This window comes from Oreochromis niloticus, linkage group LG5 (assembly GCF_001858045.2).
Source record: "Oreochromis niloticus isolate F11D_XX linkage group LG5, O_niloticus_UMD_NMBU, whole genome shotgun sequence".
NCBI classification, from domain to species: domain Eukaryota; kingdom Metazoa; phylum Chordata; class Actinopteri; order Cichliformes; family Cichlidae; genus Oreochromis; species Oreochromis niloticus.
Genome location: NC_031970.2, coordinates 34,841,565 through 34,858,606, shown reverse-complemented (window position 1 = coordinate 34,858,606; position 17,042 = coordinate 34,841,565). Strand labels below are relative to the sequence as shown.

Below are 17,042 nucleotides of genomic sequence, written 5' to 3'. Positions count from 1 at the left end.
CGGCACCTAACCACTGAGTCAAGCTCAAAGATCCTCTATACACAGTGACAACAAACTACATTTAGTTTTGTAAATGACACAGTATGATGTATACATGTGCTGCATCCCAGACAATACGGCATACATTCTGTACTGAGTTTGATGGTTCTACTCTGAGCACTCAAAGCGCCTCATTCATTCATTCACACGCATTTGCACAAACAACTTTTTTTCTATATTGTTTCTATGTAGGTGCTTTCTATCTAACATTCACACGCATTCATACTCCGATAGATTCATCGACCTGCTCTACCACCTAAGCTACAGCCACCCCCTGCGTCAGTGGTGCACATCCTGTCCAGAATATCAGCTGGGTTACCAACCAGCCATTCCAAACGTGCCTTTGTGCGCATTACTGTTACAGTTTTTTCTGAATGCTTAAACCCTAACTGTGATTCTTATAGCACAATTTCTATAACTATTAATACTTATAGCAAAACCACTCACTGAGTTTGCAAAACTAAAAGCACAAACACTGCTTTGCACTCAGTTTGCCATTTTGTAACACACACTTTGCAAACCTGTAGCTACAATCCACTGCACAGCACTCTTTTTGCAGAACTGTAAACACAACTCACTGCTTACACTCAATTACCAAATTTCCAACAAACTCCTAGCAAAACTATACACATGTATGGCTATCATTAACACTATTTTGCCAACTGTCTGGCACACTTTCACATGTGAAAACTGTTTTAGATAATTAGTCCACTTTGCTGTCTATGTGGAGTACAATGGAAGGAGCAGCAAGAGTGAGAAGAGTGAGAATCAGAGGAGGCTGAGGGAGAGGACGTGGAGGTGAAGAAGTTGGAGGAAGAGGACGTGGAGGAGCAAGAAGAGGACGAGGAGGGGAAAGAGGAAGGGTAAGAAGAGTAAGGAACAGAATAACTGATGACATCAGAGCTACAATAGTGGACCATGTTATCAACCATGGGATGACCCTGAGGGAAGCTGGCCAACGCGTTCAGCCTAAACTGAGCCGCTACACTGTGGCAGGCATCATTAGGACATTTCGAAATGAGAATCGGTAAGTACTTTGTAGCACGGCCATACTCTAATGAGAAACACAACAGTACCATACATGCAAAAATACTGAAATTGTTACTTTACAGAATTGCTAGACGTCCAGATGTTGGGGACAGAGGCAGAATGTTCACTCCAGAGCAAGAGACCCATATAGTGAACATGGTGATTGCCAATAATGCAATAAGACTGCGCGAAATACAGCAGCGCATAATTGATAATGACACCATCTTTCAAAATATACACAGTGCAAGCATTTCTGCACTAAGTCGTGTACTTGCGCGCCACAGAATAAGAATGAAGCAAATTTACAGAGTTCCTTTCGAGAGAAACAGAACGTGTAAAGCAACTGCGATATGACTATGTGCAGGTAAGCTAATGTCATTGGTTCTGAATGTGGAAGTGCATACTGTAGTGCTGTGCATGGGCCTGATGTGTTGCATTTGTTTTGTCTTGTCCAGAGAGTGATGGAACTAGAAGCAGATGCAATGGGACATGAGCTACTTTTTGTGGATGAGGCCGGTTTTAACTTCAGTAAAACCAGGAGACGTGGCAGGAACATTATTGGACACCGTGCCATCATCAATGTCCCAGGACAACGTGGTGGTAACATAACCATGTGTGCAGCTATAAGCCAAAAAGGTGTTGTTCACCATCAATCAACCATAGGCCCATACAACACTGCACACATTATTGCATTCCTGGACACCTTGCATGACATGCTCACTGTTCAGAGACCAGAGCAGACCCGATATGTCATCATATGGGACAATGTTAGTTTCCATAGGGCTGCTTTGGTCCGCAACTGGTTTACAGACCACCCATCCTTCACTGTACTCATCCTCCCCCCATACTCTCCATTCTTAAATCCCATCGAGGAGTTCTTCTCTGCCTGGTGCTGGAAAGTGTACGACCATCATCCTCATCAACAGGTAGCCCTTTTACAGGCAGTGGAGGAGGCATGTGGACATATTGACCAGGCATCATGTCAGACCTGGATACGGCATTCAAGGAGATATTTTCCCCGGTGCCTTGGACTGGAGGATATCGCATGCGATGTAGACGAAATTTTGTGGCCGGACCCAGAAAGATGACATGCTGTAGGCTGATTGTCTTTTTTTCCCTTTTTTTGTGAAATTCCTATTTTGTGTTCTGACTTTGTCTTGGTTTTGATGAGTGTGAATAAACACCAATACTTGAAGTTTGGATCCTTGTATGTTTACATGACACTATGACAAAAGTGTGACCTCAAATTGACATCTGTACACAGAGAAAGCAAAAGCCAGATGTGTTTTGTATTCATACCATCAGTGTGCAGTTGGCGCATTGTGTGCTTAGTAGATGATGGCTTGTGTGTACTGTTTGATACGAAAACACCATTTTTACGAAGATGTGAAGAGTTAATCTAGCTGTGTTTGCTTTTGCAAGAGAACTACAATGTTTTGATAATTGGGTGACAGGTTTTCTTATTTGTGTGTAGAGTTTTGCAAAAATAGCCAATAGTTACAAAAAATGTGCTCAAGCAATCAGAAAAAACTGTAATGGAAATCCTGTTTGAAAACATTGGTATGGACCTCATCAGTCTATTTTACCTGAATGCACAGGGATATCTCTTTGTATTAGTTATACTGGACTGCGTAACATGAAATCCCGAGGCAGTGATGCAATTTCAGGTCATCTTCAAAATCAGTATTCCAAAAGTGATACCGACTGAACAGAACACTACGTTCATGTCTTGTATACTAATGGAACTGTATGAAATAGTGGGCATTAAGGCAGTTTGGACTAACATTTACAACCCTCAGACAAATGGGTTAGTGGAGCAGCTGAACAACACTTTAAAATCCATAATTCATGTGTTCATGTATGAGCACGAACTTAATTGGGATTGCTGGCTAGATCCTCTGTTGTTTGTTGTGCAGGAGGTGCCCTGGCCCGCCACAGGATTTTCTCCCTTTTAACTGCTGCTTGGCAGGAAGCTGCACAGGGAGTTGGACCAAATTAAAAACTAGGAGGACAGTCCAAGCTCAAGTAAGAATGCGATTCACCATGTTCTGGACCTTAGAGCAGACCTACACATGTTGAGTGGGTAATCGCAGGAGAAATTGTTCCAGGCCCAGGAACGTCAGCAGCAGTTGAGCTTGGCTGGATGGCTCCCCGGCCTAAGTCGGGTTATGGGGGTATGTGGTGGGGTGTGGTTTGTGGCTCAGCTGCACGAGAGGGGCAGTGCTAGGGGAGGCTGGCTAGTGCAGCTATCAGCAATTGTCTAATTAGGCCTCCCCTATTTGCAGTAGCTGGAACCAGAGAAGAGCAGAGAGCTAAATGGTAAATGGACTGTTTCTAATATAGCGCTTTTCTACTCTCACTGAGCACTCAAAGCGCTTTCTACAACTCGTGCATTCACCCAATCATACCCATTCACACAACCACTTTATCTAAGGTTTTTTTTAGTGCTTCTATGTAGCATTCACTCGCATTCACACTCCGATGGATGCATCGGAGGGCAACATGGGGTTAGACAGAATGAGTGGCTGACAGAGAAGACTGTGGCTACAGTAGTGGGAAAACTAAACACTGTGTGAATAAAATAAAACATGCTCAAATAAATCATCAAGTTGTTCTATTTTGGGATCATGCTACAAAATATCTAAGTGCCGTCCAATAGTCCTTTGGGTTTTTGATGTAGATTCCAAATAGTCCTTGTTTGATTAAGTGTCTGGAAACAACTTACAGATCGATGCTTCTTTATAACTGGATTTCACTATACTTTTCAATTCAATTCAATTTTATTTATATAGTGCCAAATCACAACAGCAGTTGCCTCAAGGCGCTTTATATTGTAAGGTAGACCCTACAATAATATATATAGAGAAAAAAAAAACAACAATCATATGACCCCCTATGTGTAAGCACTTTGGCATCAGTGGGAAGAAAAAACTCCCTTTTAACAGGAAGAAACCTCCAGCAGAACCAGGCTTAGGGAGGGGCGGGGCCATCTGCTGCAACTGGTTGGGGTGAGAGAAGGAAAACAGGATGAAAGACATGCTGTGGGCGAGAGCCAGAGATTACTGTTTTTCCCAATTGTTTGCACACATTTCCTGAAAGCATGCCTCTTATTGTCAGAATTGAGAGACCAATCCTTCAGCACAAGGACTACCTCTCACCAGAGTTCGACCCCCACCAGTTTGCATAACGCGCAAATAGATCCACAGAAGACGCCATCGCCATAGCCCTCCACTCAGTGCTTAGTCACCTTGAACAGCGGCAGAGCTATGTCTGAATGCTCTTTGTGGACTACAGCTCAGCCTTCAATACAATCATCCCGGACATCCTCGTCACCAAACTGGTCACTCTTGGCCTCCCCCCTCACACGTGCCTGGATAAAGGACTTTCTCACAAACTGGCCCCAGACTGTGAGGCTCCGCCCTCATCTCTCCTCCACTCGCACACAGGGCTGTGTGCTGAGCCCCCTCCTGTATTCTCTCTACACCCACGACTGCAGTTCAACCCACAACAACAATCTCATCATCAAGTTTGCTGATGACACCATGGTAGTCGGACTCATCACAAAGGGAGACGAGGCAGACTACAGAGAGGAAGTCCTGAAGCAGCATGGTGTTCAGAAAACAACCTGGCACTGAAGACGAAGAAAACCAAAGAGCTCATTGTCGACTTCAGGAAGCACAGCACTGACTTAGCCACCCTTTACATCTGGAGAGGGTCCACACCTTGCTGTTCCTTGGTGTCCTCATCTCCGCTGACATCTCCTGGACAGACAACATCACAGTGGTCATCAAGAAGGCCCAACAGTGGCTGCACTTCCTGACAGTCCTCAGGAAGTACAAGCTGAACTCGAACCTGCCGCTGATCTTCTACCGCTTGTCCATTGAGAGCCTGCTAACCTACTGCATCACAGTATGGTAAGGCAGCTGCACTAAGGCGGATAGAGCGAGGCTTCAGAGTGTAGTCAAGACAGCACAAAAGATCATCGGCTGCCCTCTCCCCTCCCTGACGGACATTTATTCCTCCTGCTGCCTCAGCAGAGCAGCAAACATCATTGAAGACAGTTCCCACCCTGGTTTCAACATGTTCGGCTTGCTTCCCTCAGGGAAGCCCTGCAGGTGCATCAGCACAAAGACCCATAGACTCAAAAACAGTTTCATAAAGATCTGGATGGACGCTAACTTTCTGCTTCTTAATTCTGATAAAACTGAGGTCATTGTATTCGGCCCTGAATATCTTAGAAATATGGTATCTAACCAGATTCTTCCTCTGGATGGCATTACCTTGGCCTCCAGTAACACTGTGAGGAACCTTGGAGTGACCAAGGAGTGACCATTTTTGACCAAGACATAATCTTCAATGCACATATTAAACAAATATGTAAGACTGCTTTCTTCCATTTGTGCAACATCTCTAAAATTAGAAACATCCTGTCTCAGAGTGATGCTGAAAAACTAGTTCATGCATTTATTACTTCCAGGCTGGACTACTGTAATTCATTATTATCAGGAAGTCCTAAAAACTCCCTGAAAAGTCTTCAGTTAATCCAAAATGCTGCAGCAAGAGTCCTGACAGGGACTAGAAAGAGAGAGCAGATTTCTCCTGTTTTGGCTTCCCTTCATTGGCTTCCTGTTAAATCCAGAATTGAATTCAAAATCCTGCTCCTCACATAGAAGGTCTTAAATAATCAGGCCCCATCTTATCTTAATGACCTTATAGTACCATATCACCCTATTAGAGCACTTCGCTCTCACACTGCAGGCTTACTTGTTGTTCCTAGAGTATTTAAAAGTAGAATGGGAGGGAGAGCCTTCAGTTTTCAGGCCCCTCTTCTGTGGAACCAGCTTCCAGTTTGGATTCGGGAGACAGACACTATCTCTACTTTCAAGATTAGGCTTCAAACTTTCCTTTTTGCTAAAGCATATAGTTAGGGCTGGACCAGGTGACCCTGAATCCTCCCTTAGTTATGCTGCAATAGACGTAGGCTGCCGGGGATTCCCATGATGCATTGAGTATCAGTGATGGGAATAACACCGTTACTTTTTTCAGTAACGAGTAATCTAACTAATTACTATTCCTATCGTTACAACGGCGTTACAGTTACTAACAAGGAAACGCGGTCTGTTACTATTTTTCAACAAACAGACGGTTGAAGCTGTGTTCAGCTTACCGCATCTTATATCAGTTGCACGGAAGTAGCTGTAAGTAATCTGAACGCTACAGCTTTAAGCAGCTGCGCACTCCCTTGGAGGGCAATCACGATCACTGTCTAGCACAACACCTGGAGCTCAGGGGGCAAAACAATCGCATGAGTGCTGCTGTTTGACTGAGGAAGAATAAAGTAGTCGTGGTAAGCCAAGAATAAAGTAGTCGTGGTAAGCCAATCACATGACCACTTAACCTCCTAGGACCTTGCGTCCACATGTGGACATCACAGTTTGGGTTATTTAGAGCAAAATATTTAACCTTTCTCTACAGGGGCCTAATATCCACTTATGAGGACACTGCTACTGTTCTATTGAAATTTTAAATGAATATCCTCATATGTGGCTCTCATTTTTCTTAGAAACAAAATTTAGGTAAAAAAAAAAAAAATCTTGTAATTCTTTGTTTTTACCTTCATCAGGTCCCAAATATCATAGAGAAATTAATAATGCATGCCATGGAAGAGTTTGGGTCTTAGGAGGTTAAAGACGAAGCAACACGGCGATAAATACCAGTTTTTAAATTGTGTCGATAGGCCACGTAAAACCAGAGTCATGATAAACAATATATAAGCGGCGTTTTTTCCTCAATAGTTTCGCCACGTTAGCGCTAGCAAGCACTCTCTGCTTATGAGCAAAAAAACAAAACAAAACAGGGAAGTTTTAGGAGTGACGGAGAGAGAGAGAGAGAGAAAGAGAGAGAGAGAGCAGAAAAAGAGAGAGAGCGAGTTTTGAGATGTGAGATTCGTGACGTTTAGCGTGTTTGGAGTGTGTTGTTTATGTGTTGTCTTGTGTAGTTAGTGTGTAGTGTTGTGTATAGTTTTGTGTTGTGTGTCAGAACAATGAGGCGACTGCTGTCTCCAGGTAGAAACAGGAGTGATACACCTGCTGCTGTCAGACCTGCAGGTATCAGGCTGTGATGTTCTCCTTTATAGTGGACAGAAATTATTTTTTTGGAGTGGCACAAATAATTTGTGTGACATCTTATTGAAGAACAGCTGGTTGTTGTAAATAGTTTGAAATGGTTATTTTAAAAAAGGGTAAAAGGTAAATGGATGCAAATAACTTTGTTGTTTGCAAAACTTGTGCATAGGATTTTAAAATTGACAATTAATATTTGAAGTTATGAAATATGATTCATTAAAGATGTTTATGGTTGTTACAGTAAAAATATAACTTTTTCTACTCTGATTTTATGTTTTTTGTCTGATTTAGATCAATTGTGTCAATACAGTATGTCAAAATGAGAACATAACTGTAAATTCAGACACTTGAGGTTGTGCTAAAAAGAATGATACCAAACAAGGCAAAGTAAATCGTTTTTAAAGGTAAAATGTGGAGAGAAAATCAAGAGTAGTAAAAAATGGCCAATTATACCCTGGACCCCAGAGGGTTAAACGTTTTTTTTAAAGTAACGCAATAGTTACTTTTCAAGTAATTAATTACTTTTAGAATGCTGTAACTCAGTTACTAACTCAGTTACTTTTTTGAAGAAGTAACTAGTAACTATAATTGAATTAGTTTTTCAAAGTAACTTGCCCAACCAAAATCCACACACACCCCTTCTCCAAGCTATGGAAGATTCATGTGGAGATATAGAAGTTGATGGTATTCATGGCTGGATTCACCATGCTAAGTGATATTTCCCCCGCTGCTTGGCCAAGGAAAACATTGCTTGTGATGTGGATGAGGTGTTGTGGCCAGACCGAAACAGAAGAGAGGATGCAGCATAGTTTTTTTTTTTTGTTGTTGTTGTTTTGACTGTAGCTGTTGTTTGTATATGTAGACCATGGTATGTGGAACTTGTTGTTGGTTGGGATGAACACTGTGTACCAGTGTACACTGTGTACTGTGTATCAGTGTTCGACTGGACTGAATCATACTTGTTATTAATCTCTGTCTCTCTTCCACAGCATGTCTTTATCCTGTCTTCCTTCTCTCACCCCAACCGGTCACAGCAGATGGCCCCGCCCCTCCCTGAGCCTTGTTCTGCTGGAGGTTTCTTCCTGTTAAAAGGGAGTTTTTCCTTCCCACTGTTGCCAAAGTGCTTGTATGTATTTTTGTAGGGTCTACCTTACAATATAAAGCACCTTGTGGTGAGTTTTGTTGTGATTTGGCGCTGTAAAAATAAAACGGAATTGAACTGAAGTGAAAAAAATATTTTTTTTAAATTTTATTTATTTTATTTAACCTCTTTTTAACCCACTGAGATCCCACTGAGATTAACCCTCTGGGGTCTACAGACGTGCCGGTGCGTCATAATCACATGACCAATTTAAGACAACACAGCAACACGATGCAGCGACCCAGAGTCTCCATTTCAACTTGGGTCGAAAGTGCGGACTTCAAACTATATACCAGTTTTTAAATTGTGTCGATAGGCCACGTAAAACCAGAGTTATGATAAAGAATACAGGCAATGTTTTTACTGAACAAAACAGTGGTGTTTACAGCGGGAAGAAACGGTAAAACTGGCGTTTTCTAAGGACAGTGCTAGCAAACACTCTCCGCTTGCGAGTGCAAAAATAAAACAAAACAAACATCCCTTTCCTATTGGTGTTAGAGTTTACCATGTCAGCCAACCAAAAAAATGATATGGCAACATGTGACATTTGGTTGTTTAGGAAGAGGGGGCAGTTTTAAGAGTGACGCCCAAGAGAGAAAGTGGGCGAGCGAAAGAAAGAGAGAGCGAGTTTTCATATATGAGACATTAGTGACGTTTAGTGTGTTTGGAGGCTGTAGTTAGTGTGTACTGTAGTCATTGTTTTGTTTTGTGTGTCAGTTATACTGCTGAATGTCACAGTTGATCAAAAAAGCCACCAAAGGCAGATTCCAGTGTAAACGCTGTCTCCACATGGAAAACAGGACTGATACACCTCCTGCTGTCAGACCTGCAGGGTTTAGGCCTGTGATGTTCTCCTCTGTCTTATAGTGGAAAGAAACTATTCTTTTGGAGTGGCACAAATCATTTGTGTTCCTTCTTATTTGATGCAGCACACCTGATTGTTCTGTAAATAGTTTTAAATGGTTATATAAAAAACCCCTGAGGCATTGGCTGCATTTTTAGGTAAATAGTACCATATAACTTTGTTGTTTGTAAATCTTGCATAATTTTTAGAAATGTGCAATTTTTATTTGCATTTCAAGTTATGAAAATGATTCATTAAACATGTTTGTGGTTTGTACAGTAAAAAATAAAACATTTTTTTCTGCTCTGATTTTTAATTTTTTGTCTGAATGAAAATGTCAAAATGAAAAATTAACTCCAATTTCAGATATTTGAGGTTGTGCTGAAAATAATGATACCAAACAAGGCAAGATAAACAATATCTGAAGGTGAAATATAGAGGTAAAATCAAAAGTAGTCAAAAACGGCCAATTATACCCTGGACCCCAGAGGGTTAAAAACCTCTTTTTCAAGGGAGACCTTACCAAAATAGGCAGCAAGTATCTGACAGCTCACAACACAAATTACACAACTAAACACAGGCAACAACAACACAAGCAAAAAAATAAAATAAAATAAAAATCTTTGACTTCAATTCAGTTAAAATTCAATTAAAATGACAAGCAATCTAATTGAAACAGTTGCATGTTATGGAACTGCCCTCAAGGATTCTCAGCTTTGATTTAAAAGCACTTAATGAAATGAATTCTGTCATTTTCCCGTCATTCTGCAGCTCGTTCCAAGCCAAGTGTGCTAAATGGACAAAAGGTTTTTTGCCAAGTTCAGTTCAGGCAAATGGAACAGAAACAACAAGTAATCTTTCAGAGGAAAAGAATAACAACCAGCATGTTTCATTGCAAGCAGAGAAAATATATATGAAGGCAGCAATCCGAGTATTGCCTTACATATAAAACTGTATAGATTAGAGTTCCTCCGACTGGCCAAAGCAGGCCATCCTACCTGAGAATTTATGGTTAGTGATGAACCTCAGAGAAGCATGATACACAGTATCAACCATTCGAAGACACTGAGCACAAGCATTCATATATAGAATATCTCGATAATTCAGGTAAAAACAGGTTAAAAATGTTGCAGCAACAAGCTGCTTCTTTGCATAAAAGAAAAACAACTTATTTTGAAAATAAAATCTCAGTTTTAACTTTATCTCCAAAAGTTGAATCTGTTCATCTGGACGTAGCGTTTTGTGGGAGAAACGTTTTGTCACTCATCCAAGTGACTTCTTCAGTCTCAGCTGACTGCAGGTTTCCCCAAACCTTATAAACAGGACATTTGCATAATGACTGAAACCAGCCCACTGAAGGAACAATGGGCTGTGAGGTCAGTTCCTTAATCATAATTATGCAAATTCCCATGACCATTGATCAACAATCACTGACCAAAACCCACTGATCAAAGAACACTGATCAATGGCCATGAGTACCATTTACAGAGAGTTGGGGAATGGCTGCAATCACAGCGTTGTAAGATGGCGAAAGATGTACCCTTGGGCCCCCTCCTCGATTCAGAGATGGTCTTTCCCTCTTCACGTAAATGGCCTCCTTGACTCCGCGCTCAAACCAGCGTTCTTCCCTGTCCAGGATGTGTACATCCTCATCATTGAAAGCGTGTCCACTGGCCTGTAGGTGTAAATAAACTGCAGAGTCCTGGCCTGATGACTGATGACTACTATTTGCATAATTATGATTAAGGAACTGACCTCACAGCCCATTGTTCCTTCAGTGGGCTGGTTTCAGTCATTATGCAAATGTACTGTTTATAAGGTTTGGGGAAACCTGCAGTCAGCTGAGACTGAAGAAGTCACTTGGATGAGTGACGAAACGTTTCTCCCACAAAACGCTACGTCCAGATGAACAGATTCAACTTTTGGAGATTTACTTTCCTGGATGATTGAGAATGCATCAAGAAGTTTTAACTTTAGTTTCTTCACGAGTTTCTCTACATGTGGTTTGAAGGTGAGCGAGTCATCAAATACCCAGACATTTACATGTGTGAACCAACTCTATTTTATTACCCTCGAGAGTGGTTACTGAAGAAATCGTTTGGGCACACGTCCTTAATTTGGAAAACAACATGAGCTTTGTTTTGTCTGCATTGAGAACAAGTTTAAGGTGAAGTAATAAGTGCTGGATTTTCTGTAAGAAAATCAACGGCTTGGACAAGAGTTGAACCATGACTGTAAATAACTGTGTCATCAGCATAGAAGTGCAAGTTTGCATCTGGCATATTTAGACAAAGATTGTTAATATAAATGATAAATAGAAGGGGACCTAAAACAAAGCCCTGTGGCACTTCCTTGTGCACTGTAACAAATTCAGAATATAGACCATCACATTTAATGCACTGAGACCTGTTACTGAGGTAGTTTGAGAACCATGCCACTGCTCTCTCAGAGAGTCCTGACTGCAGGAGTCTACGTTTTAAAATACAATGATTAACAGTGTCAAATGCTTTTGACAAATGAATAAAAAGGCATGCACAGTGTTGTTTCTTATCAGTAATATCATTTACCACTTTCATTGCAGCTGTGATAGTACTATGACTTTTCCTAAAGCTTGATTGATATTCAGATAAAATGGCATTGGTGTATAAAAACTGCTTTAACTGCTCACACACAAGAGCTTCAAGAACTTGGGTCGGCACAGATAGATTACATATTGGTCTATCATTAGTTAAAATTGCTGGGTCGCCCCCTTTTAATAGAGGGACAACAAAAGCTGATTTCCATACTGAGGAATGATTTTCCAGAACTTCTGTGGATTATTTAGGTTCTCGGTGGTGACAGACAAATAATATTCTGATTTAGCTTTCTTAACAGAGGAAGTACATTTGTTTCTTAGTCGTCTGAAAAGAAGCTAATCATTGGGCTTTGGCCCAAGCCAGGTTACATTCATGAAGGATATCTGCCAGCTCTCGGGAGAGCTCTGACCTTTTATCCTAAATCTCCTTAATGGGGCATGTTTATTTACAATTAGCATAAAACAATCTCTAAAGACTGTCCACACTAATCCTAAATCAGCGATCAATCCTATTTTCTTCCAGTCATAGTTTGACTAATCATGATAAAATGCTTGTTCATTAAAATGTTTAAGACTCCTTTGAAAAATAATACCATGTTGTGACTTGGGCACCTTAGTGTTTCAGATAACAGCAACAACACAGTTAAATCATTGCAAAAGACATCCAAGGATGAAAATTTATGAGAAACATTTGTCAGAATAAAGTCAATCAAAGTAGACTTTACAGGGTTTTTGAGATTCATCCAAGTAGGTAGATTGACCAGCTGAGTAAGATTCTTAGAATCACAGAAAGAATTAAAATAATCTGAAACAGTTTTGAGCCAATCTCTATTAAAGTCACCAGCTAAAACAAGCTCACTATAGTTTAGTCTGGACAGGTAAAGCTTTAAAGAATGCAGAGCTTCTGTGAAGGCAGAAGGATGTATATAGCAATAAACAACCATTAGACAAAGACCTTTTGCAATATTCAGAGCCAAAAATTCCATTTGTTTGCAAATGGATTCTGATAGAACTATTGTGGCATCAAATTTCGACTTAACATAAGCAGCAACACCACAAATTTTTCTTATGCCTATCGGTACAATAGATACTGTATCCAGCCATGCTAATATGTTCATCAGATATATATTTAGACAACCAAGTTTCAGAAATTAAAACAATGACAACATACAGACATCTGCATGCAGATTGTTAACCCCTAAGTTGAAGTGGGACATTAATTACATTTTTTGCCTCTTTCACCTCTTTGTATGCAATAAGCACCAATGATGGATACACTAATAGGATTAACTTTCATATATTTTCTGGTTCCCTCCAATTGGTGCTCAAATCGGTTTGAAGTTTGAAGGTGCACACTAATGTAAGGTAAAAAGCTCCACAATGAAACTTAAAACAACAAGCCTGTTTTTGAAAATGTGAGGAGTGGAAAGTGCAGATATTTGTGTAAGAAATGTCAGGAAGGATTGCTTAGAATAAAACTATAAGAACAATAGAAAAGATGTGAACGCTCCTAAAATTGAAGCAGTATCACCAAATTAGGCCACTAAGGTCCAGTCCAACTACGGATAGAGCTCAACACAGTCAGCATTTTTCAGTTGTCTAGCTCACCAGCTTCTGGTGGAAATATCCTTGTTTATACACTAAACAGGAACTATCTGTGTTCGCAGTTGTAAGTGTCCTTATGTCTGCCTTCTGACTGTTTCATCAAAACTTGCTGGTGTAGACAAGGTGCATGCTCAGAGGTATGTTGTCACCAAATGTCTTTTACTACCACTACAGGCCACTGGGGTTGTGTCAGTAAGATTTAAACTCTCAAGCTCTTCTTTTTTCATTTTCTAAACAACCAATGTTGCCACTTTTCAGCTGCACTTTGACTTAAAATAAATTTGTCTAGAAGTGTGTGATTTTATGCAGTTATTCAAATATTTATTGCAAATCCACTTTCCACCACTCCTACCAGCATCTAGAACAAACACTTTTGTCTCCAGTGTGTGTGTGGACATAGTCAGAATGTTGCTAAAAGCCTGTATTACCAACATGTATGTCTACCCCCATTCTATTATGCACTACCCACATAGCTTTATCACAAATAAATTGGTATTCCTCCATTAATATAAATGCAGATTGAAAAAAATGCAATAAATTGTTCTTATCAAAATGTTGTTAAAGAAGAATATTGATACCAAGAGGCAACACACATATCCAAGAGCAACCACAACAGATAGGAAGAAAATCAATGCTCTTACTTTTTCCTTCTCTCTCTCTCTCTCTCTCTCTGTCTGTCTCTTTCTTCCTTTCTGATGTTTATCTTTCTTCAATTTGGATTTAAGACACTTCTTTGTTTTTAATACCTGTTTTACTACTTTCTAATGCAATTTAGCGTTGCAATCTTCATTTCAGCACCAGTGTAAAGAAAAAAAGAATTTGCTGTGATTTAATGTTCAATCAAAAAGAGATATGTGGAACTGGTTCCATGTTTCTGGTAAACTGGTGAGGAAAATGTCCGCCTAATATGTGAAGGGATTCATTTGAGACTGTCAGGCTGAGCAACTGATTTCTGTTTTCTTAAATACGCTACCAAAAGGTAACCGACCTTGATTGAAGCAACAGTTGGTATCATTTATCTCGTAGATGACACAAGCGCAACATGAATTTCAATCACAGCTTTAAAGCTAGGTTTGGGTCAATCCTGTTCCTTGCTCCAAGCCTACCTTCTGCTGCCTCCTGGCCATATCAGTCGGTTGTTTCGCGTTAAATGGATATGCGATGCAGCGCATCACAAACACATACAGCTGGAGTCTCTTTTTCCTCTCTTCCTCATCTCGCTGCATCTTTTCCAGGTCCTCCTTTTCCTTGTCGCTGCCAACCGACGGACTGGGGCTTGACGGTCGACCACGGCCGCTCCCGCGACCCCGTGACTGGAGCCCTCCGTTGGCTTGGCCATCGGCGGCTCGGCCCGGTGACAATCGGGCACCTCCGAGGCTCTTCGGGGCCGCCACGTCTTTGTGCTCCACCTGCAGTATCTCTTCCCCTTCCTCCTCGCTTGAAGACGGGTCCAACATGCTGCAGTAGCTTAGACGAAGACTATACCTGTTGCAATGGAAAAACTGCGAGAGCAGAAAACGACGCCTGAAAGACGCCTTGAATATACTAAAGCTGACCGATGAGCCCTCAGACTGTTGCTTGTCAAGAAAGAAACTGCTGCCACAGTTTCAAGCTCATCGCGAAAAAATAAAGTGTTATAAACACAAAGTAGCCCTGTGATTTCGAAGCCTTTCAACTCTCTCAGTCAGTGGCACATCGGAGGAATTAATGACGAGAGCAAATCTAAAAGGGGAGGTGTCGCAGAGAGGAAACGCTGATGCGTTGGTGCGCTGCTGCTCGGAGGAGAAAGAGGCAGGGCTCGGAGCTGACCACAGTGCTGAAACATGATACCAGCTGCTCTGAGATCAGTTTAATCAAGCTGCGAGCACAACAGATAAAGGCCACCTCCAGCAAAGCCGAAAGAGGACAGCGCTAGACCGGAATCAAAACAGCTCAGCTTTCTAAATAAAAGCTTTATTACTGGTTTCAAAAAATCCAGCAACAAGATTGTAAGCCTGCCTTTGTGGAATTTGCATGTTCTTCTCGTGTTTGCGTAGATTCCATCCAGGCACTCTAGTGTCATGTATGGAGTTAGGTTAGCTGCCGAGTCCAAACTGGCCACAGGTGAGAATGCGAGGGAATGCATTTCGTTTCTGTGTTTGGTCTGTGACAGATTGGTCATCTGTCAAAGTTGTCTGTTTATTTATACATGCACAATGCAGTATGTAATTTACGTTCTTATTGTTACTAATATTCTTGTTCTATGTTTTTTGTTTGTTTGTTTTTTGTTATTTACCTTTTTCTGTTGTTTCTGTCTTATCCACACAATTTGGGGTTGTTTAAAATGTCTATTTTTGGAAGAAAAACGCATTTTTATTTAATACAACATGATATTTCAGCTGTGTTACAGTTTTTTCTGATGGCTTAAGCACATTTTTTGTAACTGTTGGCTATTTTTACAAAACTCTACACACAAATAAGAAAACTCTTCACCAAATCAGCAAAACATTGAAGTTTTCTTGCAAAAGCTAATAAACCTTGCTGAGCTCTCCAAACCTTTGTAAAAATGGTATTTTTGTATCAGACAGTAAACACAAGCCATCACATTAATAAGCACACAATGCACCAACTACACACTGATGGTATGAATAAAAACCACATCTGGCTTTTGCTTTCTCTGTGCACAAGGTAGGCTATGTCAGTTTGAGGTCATACTTTTGTCATAGGTCCGTAAACACAGAGGGATCCAAACTTCAAGTACTGGTGTTTATTCACACACATCAAAACAAACACAAGTATTTATTTCCAAGTCACTGAGGAAAAAAAGAAATCAGTCTACATCCTGTCGACTCTCTGGGTCCGGCCACAAAATTTTGTCTACATCACATGCAATGTCCAAGGCACCGGGAAAAATATCTTCTGGAATGCCGTATCCAGGCCTGACATGGTGCCTGGTCAATATCCCCACATGCCTCCTCCATTGCCTGTAAAAGGGCTATGCGTTGAGGGAGATAGACCTTCCAGCGCCAGGCAGAGAAGAACTCTTCAATTGGATTCAAGAATGGAGAGTATGAGGGAGGTTGAGTACAGTGAAGAGTGGGTGATCTGTAAACCAGTTGCGGACCAAAGCAGCCCTATGGAAACTAACATTGCCCCATATGATGACGTATCTGGTCTGCTCTGGTCTCTGAACATTAGCGAGCGTGTCATGTAAGGTGTCCAGGAATGTAATAATGTGTGCAGTGTTATATGGGCCCAGGGTTGCATGATGGTGAACAACACCATTTTGACTTATAGCTGCACACATAGTTGTGTTACCACCACGTTGTCCTGGGACGTTGATTATGGCACGGTGTCCAATAATGTTCCTGCCATGTCTCCTTGTCTTAGTGAGGTGAAAACCAGCCTCATCCACAAAAAACTGCTCATGACCCATCTGCCTCTAGCTCCATCACTCTCTAGACAAGACAAAACAAATTCAGCACAGCAGGCACATGCACAGCACTACAGTATGCACTTCCAGATTCAGTACCAATGATACTATAGCTTACCTGCACATAGTCATATCACAGCTGTTTTACATGTTCACTGTTTCTTTCAAAAGGTACTCTGTAGATTTGTTTCATTTGGATTCTGTTGCGGGCAAGTACACAACCTAATACAGAAATGCTCACATTTTGTATGTTTTGGAAGGTCATCCTCAAT

At 41.0% G+C, this 17,042-nt stretch overlaps 1 protein-coding gene across 5 annotated transcripts in view; it reads right to left on the bottom strand.

Annotated features, from left to right (window-relative positions):
* Positions 1–15,546, bottom strand: part of LOC100708976 (calcium-dependent secretion activator 1) — a 331,413-nt gene extending 315,867 nt beyond the window's left edge. For 4 of the 5 annotated variants that reach the window (XM_019358540.2, XM_019358541.2, XM_005452187.4 and 1 more), the window contains exon 1: positions 14,465–15,546. In XM_019358540.2, the coding sequence (XP_019214085.1) occupies positions 14,465–14,815 (351 nt within the window). In that variant the 5' untranslated portion in view covers positions 14,816–15,546. The remainder of the gene's footprint in view (positions 1–14,464) is intronic. The other variant, XM_019358543.2, reaches the window with a different exon arrangement.
* Between the last annotated feature and the right edge of the window lie 1,496 nt (positions 15,547–17,042).